Here is a 16,347-nt window from a genome sequence, read left to right on the forward strand (position 1 = left end):
GAGGGTTAGGAACAATCCGAATAACTAAAGACATTTTGTGTAATGATAACAGAAGTACAACCCATTTACACCTTCCAAAAGTATTCATACCGTTTGGACCAGCTCTCACTTTCTTCCTGATCTGATCCATGGATTGTACTTCAGCACTAAATTAAAGAGCAGGGTGTGAATACTTTTATAAGGCTGTGTGTTTGGTTGACAATTTCAAGTTTGTGTTTCACTGCACTGCAAAAACGCAAAATTTTACAAAGTAATTTTGGTCTAGTTTCTAGTGCAAATACCTTAGTACACCTTATATAAAGTTATAAGTAACTTTTCAGCAAGATGTAGGAGCTTGTTTTAAGTCGAAAATTCTTATTTATGGATTAAAAAGTTCTATTTCCTCTAGCAAATTATTTCACTAATGTCATGAGAAAATGTTTTGTTATAAGTGAAATTAGCACTTTTCATAAATACTTATAAGTTAGTTTTCTCTTATTTCAAGTGTTCTGAGATATTTGCACTTATAGACCAAAAATACTTGATAAGTTTTGTGTTTTTTGCAGGTAAACGGTGACAGATAAACATGTTCACCATTCCTGGTTTATGTTTTATTGTTATTTAAGCTCTCTGGTTCTGATTTATGCTGCCTGGTATTTAATTTCTCTCACCGTATGAGTTGTAATATTGCTTTTTTTTTCATTCATGTGAGAGTAATCTGAGCAGGTTCATGTGCAAACAGTGGAAAGATGTGATGCTGGGGAGGATTTGGAGAAACCCACGGACACTATGTGTGTATAAACGGTGCAATATTTTCCAGTGTGATCCTTCTCCCTGCTCTCATCTGCCTGTGTTTGGTTTTCCAAGCCCCTGCGGAGGACCCTCAGTCCAAATCGTACTTCCGACGATGCTCCCTTTTCCAAAAGTAGACCTCCACATGGTATTTATTACAAGGACATCATACAGTAACTCCAGCTTCTACTTTAACAACCCATCCATCAACTTCTCAAGATTTTTTTGGAGTCTAGACGGCGTGTCTAGACAAATCTCCATCCCTTGTTGTTGCCCAAGCGCTCAGAATGGTCCTATTTTTCAACTTGTCACAAATCACAGGGTTGATGCACTTTTTACCCTTGATTCCTTCCTCTGGTGTGACCTCTGCCCCAAGTTCCCTCACAACACTGTCCAGAATTTCACACGTTCCCTTCAGGCCGCGGCTCGGAGCAACAGACACCGGAGTTATTTTGGAGAGCTGGAGCCCGAGTGAGAAGCCTGCAGGGCGAGCCGCCAGCATTCACCAGGTAAACAGACAAAAGGACTGCATCTGTAAATATTTTATGATGTTTACTCTGTGTTATACGACGGCGTTTCAGGGCCAAAACAGGAGTAAATTTCAGCAAAAACAAAAAAACATTTTTAGATTAACTTTGGAGATTTTATAGAAAAAAACGGGGAAATTTCTGAGTTTGAAAAGTACAAAGAAATCTAGAAGAAACTCAGAAATTTTGAGATCTAAAAAGAAAAAACCTTGGAAATTTGAGCTTAAAATTTGCTAGAAGAAAGCTAAAAACTTTAATATTTATCTCCAAAATTTTGTACCAGGAGCTCAGAAATTTCAGAGTCAAAAACCTGCTAGAAAAGAGTCAGAAATTTATCTCAAATCTCAAACATTTTTCTAGAAAAGACCTTGGAGATTTCTCAGTTTGAAAAGTTTTCTAGAAGAAACTGAAATTTTTATATTAATCTAAAAGAAATCCAGGAAAAAACTTGGAAAATACAGCTCAAGAAAGCTTAGATTTTCTACAAAACTCATAAATTTTGAGATTTATATACAAAATTTTGTATAAAAGCTGAAATTTCTGACTTTCAAAAGTTGAAAATTTGGTAGAAAAATAATTTATTTTTTGATTAATTTCTGAAATTTTCTGGAAAAAAACTTGGAAATTTGAGCTTGAAAACTTTAAGATTTGCTTGAAAGAATGAATATTGTTGAAATTCATCTCTGAAATTTGTAGAAAAAAACTCAAAAATGTGTGGATTTCAAAAGTCAAACATTTTCAACGTTTGAAATGTCCAAGTTTTGTCTAGAAAGTTTTCTGAAACGTCAAAAATGTCCATGTTTTTTCCAGATGTTTGAGATTAATCCTAAGATTTCTAAAAATCTCTGAAAATATTTGAGAACTTCAGACATGTTCACATTTTGTCTCTAAAAAAATGTCAAATATTAATCTCAAGATTTCTGATGTTTTTGAAAGAACATTTAAACTTCTCAAACTCAAAACTGTCCTTCTTCTTACAAATAAGAATCCTGCTCTAAATCTCAAAATTTGTGAGTGTGTGGCAGAAATGTACTCCTTTTTTTAATCTATAGTGGTCCTAAAGCACTATTGTAGTTTTATGTGTTAATTGTAATAAGAAAAAAAGAAAATTCTGATTATTTAATAAATGTTTTTGGAGTAAAGTGTGATATTTCTAATAAATTGTGCAGACTTGATTGAAAATCTGTATCTCACTTCAGTATTTAATTTTGAAAAAGTGAATAAAATGAATTGAACTCCCAAGGAAGATCATGCGCCCTCTGTCGTAAAAAAAGAGTACTGCGACACCCAGCTCATCTTTGTTCATTTAAAAGCTTAAAGAAGAGAAGCACATTTTCAAAATTTGAAGTAAAATTAAAAGGTATTTATGTTATTGTTGCTATAGTTACTGATTATCATAAAATATGAAATAATCCCTGGTTTATCAACTAGAATAATCCATTCCAAGTCCAATTTGAAAAGACCTAAAAACTGATGTTTTAAAGTAGCTTTCCTCCGGCCTGACTCAGAAAATGTTCATCTGGTTTCAGACGAGCTGCAGGTGTTACAACAGTAAAAATGTATTCTAGAAAATATTGACTCAGGAGGGCTGAATAAACACACTTTTCATATTTCCATTAATAAAAACAGATAAAATACAAATGAAATACGTTTAAAACTGGTTTTAATACCTGGAAAAAATTAAACAGTGTGCACTGTAAAAAAACACACAAATTTTACCAACTATTGTTGGTTTAGTTTCCATCGCACATGTCATAGTACACTTGAAATAAGACAAAATTAACTTAAAAAACCTTTAAAGTAAGACATATAGAGTCTTGTTTTTAGTCAATAATTTCTTAATGTTGATTTAATAAATGACTGGTTCTGGATTGTTTTTCCATTTTTATAAGTGAAACATCTGCCAGTAGAGCAACAGTAAGCCATAATTAATGTTAAGGAGTTATTTACTAAAACAAGCTCCTATATTTAGCTGGAAAGTTACGTGTAAGTTTGTCTTATCTTAAGTGATAAGACTGTCTTATTTGCAGTAGAAACTAGACAATAAATACTTGATAACATTTTGTGATTTTTGCACTGTATCTGCTGTATCACTTAGCATGATGCAATATATTTGCATAACTAACAATAAGTTAGTTTTATAATTGTTTATTTGGGGGGGGGGAAACGCTGAATGAATCTGTTATTTTGTAATTATGTTATTTGGGGGTTTTTCATTTTAGTCTTTAAAATACCATAATTTGGACATAACTCTTTCTTTTATTAAAGCAAGAACTTACTTACTGTTGTACTTTTTCATGTAAAAATGTTAATGTGGTACTTTTACTTTTACTAGAGTACTTTTTGTTGACATATTTCTACTTCTTACTTAACTAAAGTGTTTGTGTATACTTTCAACTTAGGTTAATTTGTTATTTCAAGTGCCAGGATGTTTTTTTTTTGTTTTGGTCCTGTGACGTTTCCGGGGTGTACCTCCGCCTCTCACCACATGACTGCTGGAAAAATGGCATCACAAGATGGAGGTATGTGAGAAAATCCCACAAAACCATCAGCGCACAAGGATGCATATGAGTGATTACTGCTGCAGCAACACCAAGAAGCCCACAAATCTCCTGCAAGACTCACCAGAGACATGGTGGCAATCCTCTGTCAGCTCATTGGAGAGGGAAAAAGAAATGTGACACCACCAGCCACATGCATAAGCATTTATAATCATTTAATGAGAAGGAAGGAGAAAGGGAGGAGTAAAAGAAAACGGTGAAATAAGCCAGCAGGATGGCTGTGGTGATGGTTCTGATTGCGTCACCGTCCGTTTTCTGCTGGAAACCTACTTTCAGACCAGCAACATGTAATCATGATGTCTGGAGCAACAAAGCAGACACATGTTTGTGTTATTCTTCAAGTGGAAACAGCGCGATTTATATATTTAGCAACGGCTCCCACTGAACAGTTGACAGCGGTTGACATAGATAACATTAATTATGATAACAGCTAAAAAGGAGACGTACAAAAAGTGTATAATTACGTTTCTCTAAGCTGTATGTTAAGATGTAATGCGTGTAAAGACAAAAACGGAGCAGAGTTAGCGCGACGAACAAACACGCGACAACAGAAAAAGCGGGAGAAGTTGTCAGTTACCGGTTGCTATGGTAACCGCCAAGAGCAGCGTGACGTAAAGTGGTTTACCGAAACGAAAAAATAGCTTTTTGCCCAAACAACATTAACTTGATGAATACATAAACCAATTTTGGCAGACTTTACATCTAAAATATTCTTAAAATGACACCCTGTTACAATTCAAGCAACATGCTTCGGATTTGTAGTTTTAAAAAACTTCTAATTTCACTGAGCACACAAAATTATCAATATCTAATATTATTTTTTATTTTAAGCTGTTTTTACTGTAATTTCGAAAAAGTGGGGTTTTTTTCGACAGTAGCGGTATGTTGACGAAGTTTTGCGCACAGAATGATGTTTCACAGCAAGAACAAAATAACTAATAATTTAAAATACACACAGAAGAGCTTAATGAAAAATAAACAACAAACAGACAGCTATACCTATACAGGTCGATTACACTTAGAGGTTCTGTGTGTTTTTGGGTGGGTCCGTCCTCCAGAGCGAGCCCACGCATGCGCAAACTCCACGCAGAAAGGTCAAGAAACGGGTCCTTCTTGTTGCTAGGCAACAGTGCTAACAACTGTAGCTCCATGCAGCTCCAGTCACATAAATATAAACATAAAGCTACAATGGATGAACAGTTTGTACAAGAAGAAAAACAAAAAAATATCTATAGAATTTTTGTTTTATTAGCTTTTCTGATATAAAGTAATTAAAATAATAATTATAGCCTGAGCAAAACTAATAAAATTAGCTGTAATAAATTAGAGTACTTTTTAAAAGCTGGTTTAAAGAAAACTGAAGTGTAGCCGGGTGTGGTTTAGAGACACAAATAGTTTCTGTTCAAGGTAACAAACATTCTGGAGACCAATTTAATGTAAATGATAAAAATATATATCAAAATTTCCGTAAAAAGCTGGTTATTTTCTGATTGTTAAGGAAAAAAACTAAGTACTTATTCTTTATTTTTAATATACACTGTAAGAAATTTTTTTATAATTTACGGTAAAATATTGACAGAATTTTACCGTACACAAATTTTACCATATATAAGGATTTTACTGTATAAATGTGGTAAAATCTGTATTTATATGATGACATTCTTTGGTTGCCAGAATTTTACCATATAAGTAAGGTAACATTTGTTCAGTAAAATTAGTAGAAATTCGAATTTTATCGTACAAATACAGTAAAAGTTTCAGTATAAATTTTAGCTTGAAGAAATTGTGGCCACCACAGCTGCCGAGATGCAGGGTTGTTTTACAGTGTAGTATTGTGAAATTTGTCATTGTGTTAAATGTCCTCTTTGTAATGTTATCTGTTGAAATAAAATGTAAAAAAAAAAAACACTGGCACACTGGGGCTAATACGTCATGTCCCTCTGTACGATTGAAGATGACGCCCGCCGCTTACGTCACGATGAAGTCACCATTTAGGGGGAGAAATCGCGAGAAGACACGGGCGCCTTTGAGTCCTCTAAACGCAGGAATCGTAATAAACCCGGGTCATCTGTCGATCCGATGAGTTTCGGGGGTTTGCTTCCTCCCCGCTGCTTCAGAAACACGCAGTCGCGCTGCTGGAGCCGGACGGCGGACGGGATGATGCGGCCCGTCAGCCTCAGCATCCTCCGCCGGCAGTGACCGCGGAGGGGCCGGCAGGGAGGGGTCCATCCATCCCGGGGCTTTTTCCTCCGCATGGAGCCCGGATATGTGCAAGCAGCGATGGCGATGGCAGAAGTGTCGAAGAGGGTGTCGGCTCGAAACGTGGCGGTGGAGAGAAAAAACCTCCTCACGGTCTGCAGGTAAGTTTAATTAAATGTTTTACTTTAATATTCTCTTTTCTGTTCTGTTAATATGAATTTATAATAAATGTAACCAAAGGGGAGACATGTGATGGTTCTGGAGGATGAATTGCAGTTTAATTTTGTGAACTCTGATGGTCTGGTTGCCATGTTGGTAAACGTCCTGGCTCCCCAGGGACTGGGGCATTATCACATTATGAAGCAGGGCCGGCCGTAGGCATATGCGAGTTAAGCAGCTACCCAAAAACACCAATCTAACGTTAAGTAGTAACTCGTTACATTTACTCAATTACATTTACTTGAGCAACTTTATTTTTGAAAAGTATTTTTTATTTTATTTTGAAGTATCTCTACTCTTACTTCAGTAAAATTTCTGGATTCTCTACCCACTGAATGAAAAACAAATATGTTTCATCAATTTTTGTATTGAAAAAACTAATTTAGACAAAAATTATTTTGCCTAATATTGTTGTTTTTTTTTATTAATTATATGCACTATTGTCATTTTGGTCTTTAATGTACCAAAATTTTCACTTAATTTTAGATTTTGGTCTGTCTGATTATATAATTTTTAAATATTAAATGATTTATAATTTAGCCCATTTCTTAGAATATTTCTACAAATACTGTTTTACTTGAGGACAATTTTTGGATACCCTGCCCACCTCTGCCAAGCTAGCCTGATAAATATATATATATATGAAATAGAATAATAAAAAACTAAGCACTGTTACAGATAGAAAATCCATTTCTGTTATTTTTATAGTTGCAGAATTAGCATGCTGTCTCCAGTTAGATCTCTGCATACGGTGAAGCGGAGAATAATTCGTCCTGCTTTCTGTGCTGCTGCGACAGCAATGCTAATGTCCTCGCTTTGAGGACAGTCGTCCAGTTATCGTCCAACCCAAACACAATGAGACATTGTTGTCTTGGGAACAATGGAGGCTGAAATCGCTTTGTTAAGTTAAGCTTTGTCTTATCGATGTGTGAAAATGGACAGACTGTGGTTTAAAGTTATACATTAATTAACAGATTAGTTTTACTTCCAATTTATTTGCTGAAATTGAAAACAGTTTCAAAATAGTCTTTATTCCACTAACTGCATTAGTGCAGTAACAGCATTTTGTAAAATTTTGTTATTTTAAAGAACAAAATTACAATAATTCATTTTAGTAACAAAAAAAATAACAAAATCAGGCAAAAGAAAATGTTCTTTCAATGAAAAACTTATGAAGCTTTAACAAAACCTGCAGGTGAGCGTGTGTGTCTGGTGACTTTTTGGTTAAATTAAATTAAATTAAATTATGCTTCTTTTTTATTCAGTGGGTAAAAAGCCATACATTTTACTCAACTAAGAGTAGAGATACTTAATAAGAAAATTACTCAAGTAAAAGTAAAAAGTACAGAGTAGTAAAAATATTCCTAAAAGTAAATTTATATATATATAAAAAGTTACTAGTATAAGAAGGAGACATTTTTGGAGAGCATTTATGTTGCTGAAAAGTAAAAGTTTGGTTAAAATCTTTTGGAGAATCAACCTTTAAAGTCTGAACAGATGTTTGTCTGCGTGTGAACAGAAACATAAAGGCTCTTCAGTAAACTCTTTGTTTGAGCTTCCTGAGAGTCGGCATGGCCAGGTTTTCTTCGCAGGAAGTGGATGACATCAGGCCGGATTACAGAAAGCAGTGATGCTCTCAGTAGTCACCAGAGTGTAATATAACAATATGGAGGATTAAATCATTTCATCACCATTACCTTTCCACTAAGAGACAAATCTGCTTCTAAATATCAAGTAGAAATTCAAAATATTTTTAAGAAGCGCTGAGTTAATGTTAGATTTTAAAATTTTTACCAGTAAAGTCCTGCCGTATTTTGATTATTGTTAAGTTTCCTGTTGGAAAATCTATTTTCCAAGGTCACTTAATTTTTATTTCTCTCCCATGCAGGTTTTCCGTTAAGACTCTGTTAGAGAAATACACTGCCGAGCCCATCGATGATTCATCCGAAGAGTTCATAAATTTTGCAGCAGTCCTTGAACACATCCTCAGCCACCGTTTTAAAGGTAGCAAACCCGAATATCAGAGCCCAACTTCAGGCTGAAAAACAAAAATAATGAGACGCTGGCAATGATTAAGTTACCTGGATTTAAATTTAACTGGTTCGTGGTTATGGTGCACCATTTACAAAAGTTACTGTCAAAAATTAACAGCAACAATTCGGATTATTTAGCTTGTCATGAGAGTAAAAAATGTGGGTTAATTTAATTTTGTAAGCTAAATAATAAGTTTATAAACTGAATATTAATTTCCAAATGAATTATTGAACTTGCTAGCTAAGGATTAAAGTGTAAACTACACATTTAGCTAGCAAGCTAAATATTTAATTTACCACCTAAATATTTAGTTTAGCAACTATTTGGGTGCAAACAAAATATTAAGTCTTGTTTGAAACTAAATATTTAGCAAGCAAACTAAACAATTAGTTTGGAGCAAAGTATTCAGCTAGTAGCTAAATATTCAGTTGTTTAGCTAAGCATTTAGTTAGCAAACTAAATATTGTATTTACCAACTAAATATTTAGTTTAACAATTGAATATTTAGCTCCAAACTAAAGATTTAGTTAGCAAGCTAAATATTTAGTTTAGTGAAAAAGTTTTAATTTAGCAGCTCTATATTTCAATCCAAACTAGACATTTTATTAGGAAGCTAGCAAGATATTTTTACTTGGTAAACTAAATATTTAATGTCTAGGCTAAATAGATTTAATAGACTAAATTTAGTCTAGTTAGCATGTTATTTAGTTAGCATGAAAATACTTTATTACAGACCAAATAACCCAAATTATTGCTGTTATTTTGACACCCTATGCTGTTTTAAACCTAAATATAATTTATGTTGTTAAAATGTTTTTATTTTCCAGGCTCTAGTAGCTGGTTTGACGGTCAGAGGAGTTATTGGGACTACATCCGCCTGGCATGTGCTAAAGTCCCCAACAGCTGCATCAGCAGCATTGAAAGCATGGAAAACATCAACACATCTCGAGCGAAAGTGAGTCACAAAAAAACCAACCGGTAGCTGTTAGCGAGGAACATAGCATAGCACCATAGCGGTTTTTGTGTAAACTGTAGCCGTGTTTCCATTTGATGTTTTCAGGGTCGAGCCTGGATGAGAGTCGCCCTCATGGAGAAGAGGCTGTCTGAGTACATCGCCACTGCTCTGCGAGACAGCAGGACAACCAGGTCAGACTGACTGTAGTCTAAAATGACTGACTGTCCCACAAAATGACTGACTGTCCTCCAAAATGACTGACTGTCCTCCAAAATGACTGACTGCCCCCCAAAGTGACTGACTGCCCCCCAAAATGACTGACTGCCCCCCAAAATGACTGACTGGCCCCCAAAGTCACTAACTGTCTTCCAAAATGGCTGAGTGTTTGTCCAAAATGACTGACTGTCTTCCAAAGTGATTAAATGTCCTCAAAAGTGACTAACTGTCCTCCAGAATGTCTGACTGTCCTCCAGAATGTCTGCCTGTCCTTTACTGTAATCATGTTCCTCTGTGTCTGTTGTTGTCTTTGCGCTTCAGGAGGTTTTACTCAGAAGGAGCCATAATGCTGAGAGAAGAAGCCACAGTGCTAACGGGGATGCTCATTGGGGTGGGAGCCATAGATTTTAGGTACTGGGATTGACCTTTGACCCTTGTACAGAGAGAAATATTTTTGTTGATGTAATTTATGGTCTTAATTTAGAGCGTCTACCTTCCCACAGTTTCTGCCTGAAAGGAGAGGCCCTGGACGGGAAATCCCCGGCGGTGATCGACTACACTCCATACTTGAAATTCACACAGAGGTAACGGCAGCAAAGCAGCAGATAAGGTTGGTTAGACAGCAGCAGGAATGTTCAGTGTTTCACTCCGGAGCTTTAAAATGAGAAACGAGCTGCATCAGTCGGGTCGGCCATCTTACTTTAAACAGTAAAACAAGATGGCCGTAAAACAGTCACAGAGAGAGAGAGAGGAAGTACAGCAGTTGTTTTCTGTGCAGCTATGAATACTTGAGCGATGATGATCAGCGGAGCGTCGACAGCAGCGCCAGCGACGACAGCCTCCCCGAGCATCCGTACGTCCCGCTGGTCACCGACGACGAGAGCTGGAGCACGAAGTGCCGCAAAATGGAGCAGAGGTTCAAGATCGTCAACGCTCAGAAGGTGTTCGCACATTTCACTGCTTGATCACCAAACAGCCTCTCTAGTTAGAGACACTGTAGGTAGAAAAACAGGAGAAAAATTCTGCCAAAAAACTCAGAAAATTATGAATTGAAAATTTTTACATTTTGAAACTCACAAATTTCCAAGTTTTTTTTTTTCTTTTCTGAGATTCATTTCAAAATTTCTTAGATGTTTTCTAGTAATTTCTGACTTTTCAAGCTCTGAAAATGAAAAGTTTTCTTTCTTCTGGGTTTAGTTCCAGTCTGCAGAACTGGAGCTGCAGTTCTTTTGAGGCAAATGTTTGACTTTTGTAACTTGAGAATTTTTAATTTTTCTATTTTTTTTTTTTTAAATTTGCGATTAATCTCCAAGTTTTTTCTCATAAACTTTTGACTTTTCAAGCTCAGGAAATTCTGAGCTTAAAAAGCTCAGAAAGTTTTTTCAGAAAATTCAGAAAATGTCTGAACTTAATCTCAAATGCGTCAGTTTTGCCTAGCAAATTTTCTACCTTTGCAGCTGAGAATTTAGTTTTTTATCAAATTTAAGATTAATCTAAAAATTTATGATTTTTTTTTGTAGCAAATAATCTACTTTTTCAGATTTTTTTTCAGAAAATGTTAAATTAATTGTAAAATTACTAAAACATTTTTTGCAAATTTTCTACTTTTCAAGATAACAAATAATAATACATTTAAAAAAAAATTTGTTAGAAAATTTTAGATTAATCTTAAAAGCTTCTCAGTTTTTTCCAGCAACCTTTTAACTTTTGAAGCTTGGACATAAAAAGCCTTTTCAAAAATTTCTGAGATAAATCTCAAAATTGTTGATTTTCTTCTAGCAAATTTTTTACTTTTCAAGTTGAGAAATTTAATTCAATTTTTTTGAAAATTTGAGATTAATCTAAAAATGTCTTAATTATTTGGCCAAAATGCAATCCTCATTTCCTTTTATGCCTCATAATGTGCTTTAAAATGCGCTTTAATTTTGTGCTTTAATATTTTAAAGCACATTACTAAACAATCACCAGTGTATTTTGTGCATAAAAAAATCAAACACATAAATTTGGAAAACGTTGTCAGGGGTACCTGGAGGAGCTCGTGCGCCTGCGTGAATCTCAGCTGAAGAACACAGAGACGGAGAACAAGAAGCTGAAATCTCAGCTGGAGGAAATTCAGAGCCAAAGCCAACAGGAGAAGAAGGAGCTAGAGGATGTAATCCTGGAGCTGCAGGAGCAACTGTGAGTTCACTAAACATCTTCATCATGTCTGTCATGAGATCAGATCAGGGGAATCTTACAAACCTGAAGGTTATGGCAGCTTTACTCAAGAGGACAGGAATTCATTCACAAAATGAATAGTAGCACACGCTAACTATTTAGTACATCTGAAAAAATGTATTAATATCTTTGTACTATGTACCAACGCTGCAGCCCATTTAACACACCACCAATCTGTAAAGGTCACCCATGAAGCCTCTATGCAAGGTTTCTGGGTTACACAAAACATGTTTATTTCAGTTGTTGCACTTATAGTTTTTGGATAATAAGATTTTAGTCATCGCAGTTCTGCCTGTTGAGACAGGCAGGCCTGCAATGACGATCAGAATGAGCTGTTTTACGGCGTCCTGTTGCTTTAAATCCAAATGATCTGCTGCATGTGAAAATGGCTGGAAACAAAAGCATAATTATACAATCGTATGTCTTTGAAAAGCATTAGTAGAGCCTCCTGCACAACCAACAAGAATGCAGAAAGTAGTGGTTTCTGGACGGCAAGACGACAAAATACTTGTCTTTTCCAGCAGCCATTGTACAGATTTTACAGCATAGAGCTGTAAAATCAAACATGCTGGAGCTCCAGTTGGGTTGCTAGGTAACGGGCTGAGTTAGGCTGGGGTTGCTGGGTGATGGTGCAGTTTTATCATTTTCCACAAAACAAAAAACAATAACTTATTGCCAAAAATAGTTGGATGTTTTGTTGTTTAAGCACTTGGAATATTTTTAGAATGAGTTGAGACCCGAATGGAAGTATAAAAACTTGCAAAAAGTGAATTTTGCATCAAAAGTCAGCTTTAATTTAAAGGGGATTCTCTTATTGGTTTTTGGAAGAAAAATAAACCGGAATATTTACGTCATGTTTCCCCCTGCTGTGCATTAGGACGAGCCTGATTCCATGCGACTCCAACCATCTGGCCAAAGATCTGCCGATCCCCCTCATCAACCAGTGGCCGACCCTTGACCCCTACAACATCCAAGAGGACATGAAGCTTTTCCGCAGGTTTGACTGGCAAAACCTCACCTAAATATAACAATTCATTATTATGTCGTTGGAATAACAATCTTTAATTCACTGAGATTTGAAAAGACAATATATGAGAAGTTTGAATAATTCAAAAGTCGTGTTAGCAAGAACAATTTATCTTACAAAATTTTAAATATAAATAGTTTAGGTTTGATTGGTTAAAACTTACAGATTTTTTCATAGATTGGTCTTGTAATCTATGTTTGTTTGTTTCCTTCTAGTTAAACACTTTTTATTTGTTTTTTCCTACTATGGGCGCATCATTATTTTTCTTCCTTTGTTTTTCTGTGTTTTAGATTCTTTTCAATCTCTTTTATTGCCCATTCTGTTTTTATTCTGTTTTACTTTTGTTTCTTTTTTGCCATTTTTCTTCTCTTTTTGTGTCAAGTTATATTTATAGATTTAAAGGATCCAGGTAGTCATGGATTAAGGATTTTACCACTTCTAGCTATGGATTTTCTGGGAATTGTTAGATAAAATTGGCATAATATTTATGAATATATTTGTTGTTGTTGTTTTGTTTTTTTCAACCTAGCCATCTTTAAAAGTTTTGGTGAAAAAGTCATTAAAAAAAAGTTTTATTTTCTACCCAGTATAATTTTTCCACTGGATAAATGTATGTTAAATCACAAATATATTAAAATTACTGGCTGAATATTTCTTTTTGTTTTAATTAAATCTACTGCCACACAATGAAACCAGAAACAGAGCTCACGGCGAACAGGAATATTGACTGCATTCAGTTTGTCTGTCAGTTAATTCAGATTAATGCGACTCCGGGCCGGCTGCTGAACGTCTCCCTCTCTTGTCCTCCTGTTGACCTGCAGGAGGAGTTTCCCGAGCACGGAGCTGCTGTCAGTGGAGGTCAGTCTGGACTCCGACTCCCAGAGGATCGAGGGCAAACAGAACGGAGGAACCTGGTGCACAGGTGGCGCTGCAGCCACTGAAATGTTTACTTTTAAAACTCTAAATGATTATTTACCCTAAAGATTTAAAATGGCTGCTTTGTTTCCCCTCCAGGAAAGGACTACACCCCCTCCATGATGGGCCTGTGTGGGTCTTTGACTTCTCTTCCAAGCACCAAATCTCTAGCTAGCTTCAAATCAAGTGAATGTCTGGTTAACATCAGCACAGAGAACAGCCCTGCTCTGTCTCCCAGCTAGGGGGCGCCAAAGACGCACTGGAAAAACAGACAATTCAACTGTTAGACAAAGTGACTGCTCCTCACTGCGATGGCCTGTTGGCCTCTATAGATACAAAAGGAGAGTACATTAATGCAAAAAATAAATAAATAAAACAACTCAGAAGTTTTGAGATGAATCTCAGAAATATTCTGGAAAAAAATAAGAAAAATTCTAAGTTCCAAAAGTCAAAAATTTGCAAGAATTTTTTTTTTAATTTTGAGATTAATCTTGCAAATTTTCCAGAAAAATCTTTCAAGTTTCTGAGTTTGAAAAGTCAAAGGTTTGTGAGAAAATAATTCAGAAATTCTGAGATTAATCTCAGAAACATTCTGGATAAAACAAGGAGATTCCTGAGCTCCAAAAGTTGAAAGTTTGTGAGAGGAAAAACTCTTACATTTTGAGATTCATCTCAGAAATTTTCTAGAACAGAGAAAAAGTCAAAATTTTGCGAGGGAAAAAAAACTGAAATTTTGAGATTAATCTCAGACATTTTGTTAGGAAAATCAAAGAAATTTCTGAGCTGCAAAAGTAAAAGATTTTCAGATAAATTTCAGAAATCTTGCAGAAAAAGTGTGGAACTTTCTGAGTTCAAAAGTAGAAAATTTACCAAAAAATCTCAGTTATTTTGAGATGAATGTCAGAAATTTTATTGAAAAAAACACGAACATTTCTGAATTTGAAAAGTTGTAAATTTTGGACTTTTGAAATTGAAAAAAAAAAAATCCAAGAGACGAGTTCCAAAATTTTATATAGTGATTAATGCCAAAATTTCAGAGTTTTTCTCTTGCAAATTTTCAACTTTTCCAGCTCCGATTTTTTTTAAATTCTGAAATTATTCTCAAAATTTGTGACTTTTTTTCTCACAAAACTACGCAAGTCTTTTGGAGCTCACAATTTTCCTTGGTTTTTTTTTTCTAGAAAATTTCAGCGATTAATCTAAAACTTTTGGAGTTTTTTGTCAGAAACCTTCTCCTTTCTCTCTGGCCGTGGCACGCCGTCGTACCTCACTGATGTGCGCTTTCATCTGACCCTTGACCTTTACGCCCTGAGCCCGTCTCTCTCTCCTGAATCAAACTTGAGTGAAGGAGGATCCTGCATGTCCTGAACTTTTCCAACATGGATGCAGAAATAGCTGCTGTACTGCCTCTGTCTTCATCTCCACTGCATTTCAGAGCCTGTTTACGCTTCACGCAGATAAAGTCCCACATCACCGTCCGTCCTCACTGTGCATCCCTGTCCATTGAGTCCGCTGTGTCTTTATCAGTCCGTCTGTGTTTTCTCTCTGTTGCCTAACAGACAGACTGGCTCAGCTGTTGTAACATTTTGGGATATAAAAGCAGCATTTTACCATAGTTACGTACAATATTATCAGAGATCAGAGCGAGCTGAGGCTTTTTACAATGAGCCCAGTGATCTATGGTGAGGATTATTTAAAATGTAACAGAGAAAGTATGTAATAATCCAATTAGTTGCTGATTTTAGGACATGTGAGTCTGCCTCGGTAAACCTGTTGCATAAAAAGACAAAATGCTTTGGGACTATGCAGGATGAATGTTTTCTTTGTGTTTTTCTACCCGCTTGATGAAATAGTTTGAGTAGATGAGAACTAGTGAATCTGCCACGTGTCTGTGTGCCTTTGTTCCCTTTGTTTTCATTTCCCGACTACTTTCATGATGCCCGCCGTACTTATTTGTAAGACCTGGTAAAGAAATGGGAAAAAAAGGTGGAAATAAAGTCAAATTTCACTGAGGTAGCTTATGTTTTGAAACATTTAGTTAAAAAATTCAGTGATTACAAAGCTCCACACAGATCCTCCATCATGGTTAACAGTGAATTTCAATTGTTTATCTTTATATTTATCCAGTTTTTTTCTAGTACATTTGAAATAAGACAAAACTAACTTAAAAGTAAAATTTCAGCAAAATATAGGAGCTTTTTAAGTCAATAATTCCTTAAAGTGGATGAATATATGCGGAAAATGCCCAGTTATAAGTGGAACTTATACAAACAGTACATTTTTCATCAATATCAAGCAATTATTGACATAAAAGGCTCCTATATTTTACTGAGCAGTTACTTGTAAGTTAGTTTTGTCTAATTTCAAGCGTACTAAGATATTTTCACTTGAAGCAAAACTCTCAAAACCAGAAAGTTGTGATTTAAATTGTAAAACAAATTTAACATTATCTTTCCCCATTGAATAATTGTGATCAAATCCACTGTTGGATTTTGCTACTGCAGTAAGATGTGAATTTATTTTAAACTTTTTACACATCTTTAACATCATGTTCAGTAAAAATGGAGGATGCTGTAATTTTTTCCTCCATCAACATTTCAATCTAATGCAGTGTGGTTGAAAACTGGAAATCGTCGCATTACTTAAAACTGCAATAAAAACTGCCTTTTTTTGGAAATTGTAATTGCTGGTGTGTACATGTTGTTC

General features: G+C 35.3%; 1 protein-coding gene across 1 annotated transcript; it reads left to right on the forward strand.

The window, feature by feature from the left end:
* The first annotated feature begins 5,842 nt into the window (after positions 1-5,842).
* On the forward strand, positions 5,843-14,068 carry LOC102227888 (RUN domain-containing protein 3A-like). Its single transcript, XM_005810597.2, has 11 exons — positions 5,843-6,219; positions 8,166-8,281; positions 9,139-9,266; positions 9,372-9,457; positions 9,804-9,893; positions 9,986-10,066; positions 10,261-10,423; positions 11,503-11,660; positions 12,577-12,696; positions 13,548-13,648; positions 13,741-14,068. The coding sequence occupies exons 1-11, from the start codon at positions 6,113-6,115 to the stop codon at positions 13,881-13,883; spliced, it is 1,293 nt and encodes a 430-aa protein (XP_005810654.1). The 5' UTR covers positions 5,843-6,112; the 3' UTR covers positions 13,884-14,068.
* Positions 14,069-16,347: the final 2,279 nt, after the last annotated feature.

Source organism: Xiphophorus maculatus, chromosome 10 (assembly GCF_002775205.1).
Source record: "Xiphophorus maculatus strain JP 163 A chromosome 10, X_maculatus-5.0-male, whole genome shotgun sequence".
In the NCBI taxonomy this organism is placed as follows: domain Eukaryota; kingdom Metazoa; phylum Chordata; class Actinopteri; order Cyprinodontiformes; family Poeciliidae; genus Xiphophorus; species Xiphophorus maculatus.

Coding starts and splice junctions, on each gene's coding strand:
- LOC102227888 (XM_005810597.2), top strand. CDS start 6,113: ATGGAGCCCGGATATGTGCAAGCAGCGATGGCGATGGCAGAAGTGTCG. Junction 6,220..8,165: donor AACCTCCTCACGGTCTGCAG/GTAAGTTTAATT, acceptor TCTCCCATGCAG/GTTTTCCGTTAAGACTCTGT. Junction 12,697..13,547: donor GACATGAAGCTTTTCCGCAG/GTTTGACTGGCA, acceptor GTTGACCTGCAG/GAGGAGTTTCCCGAGCACGG.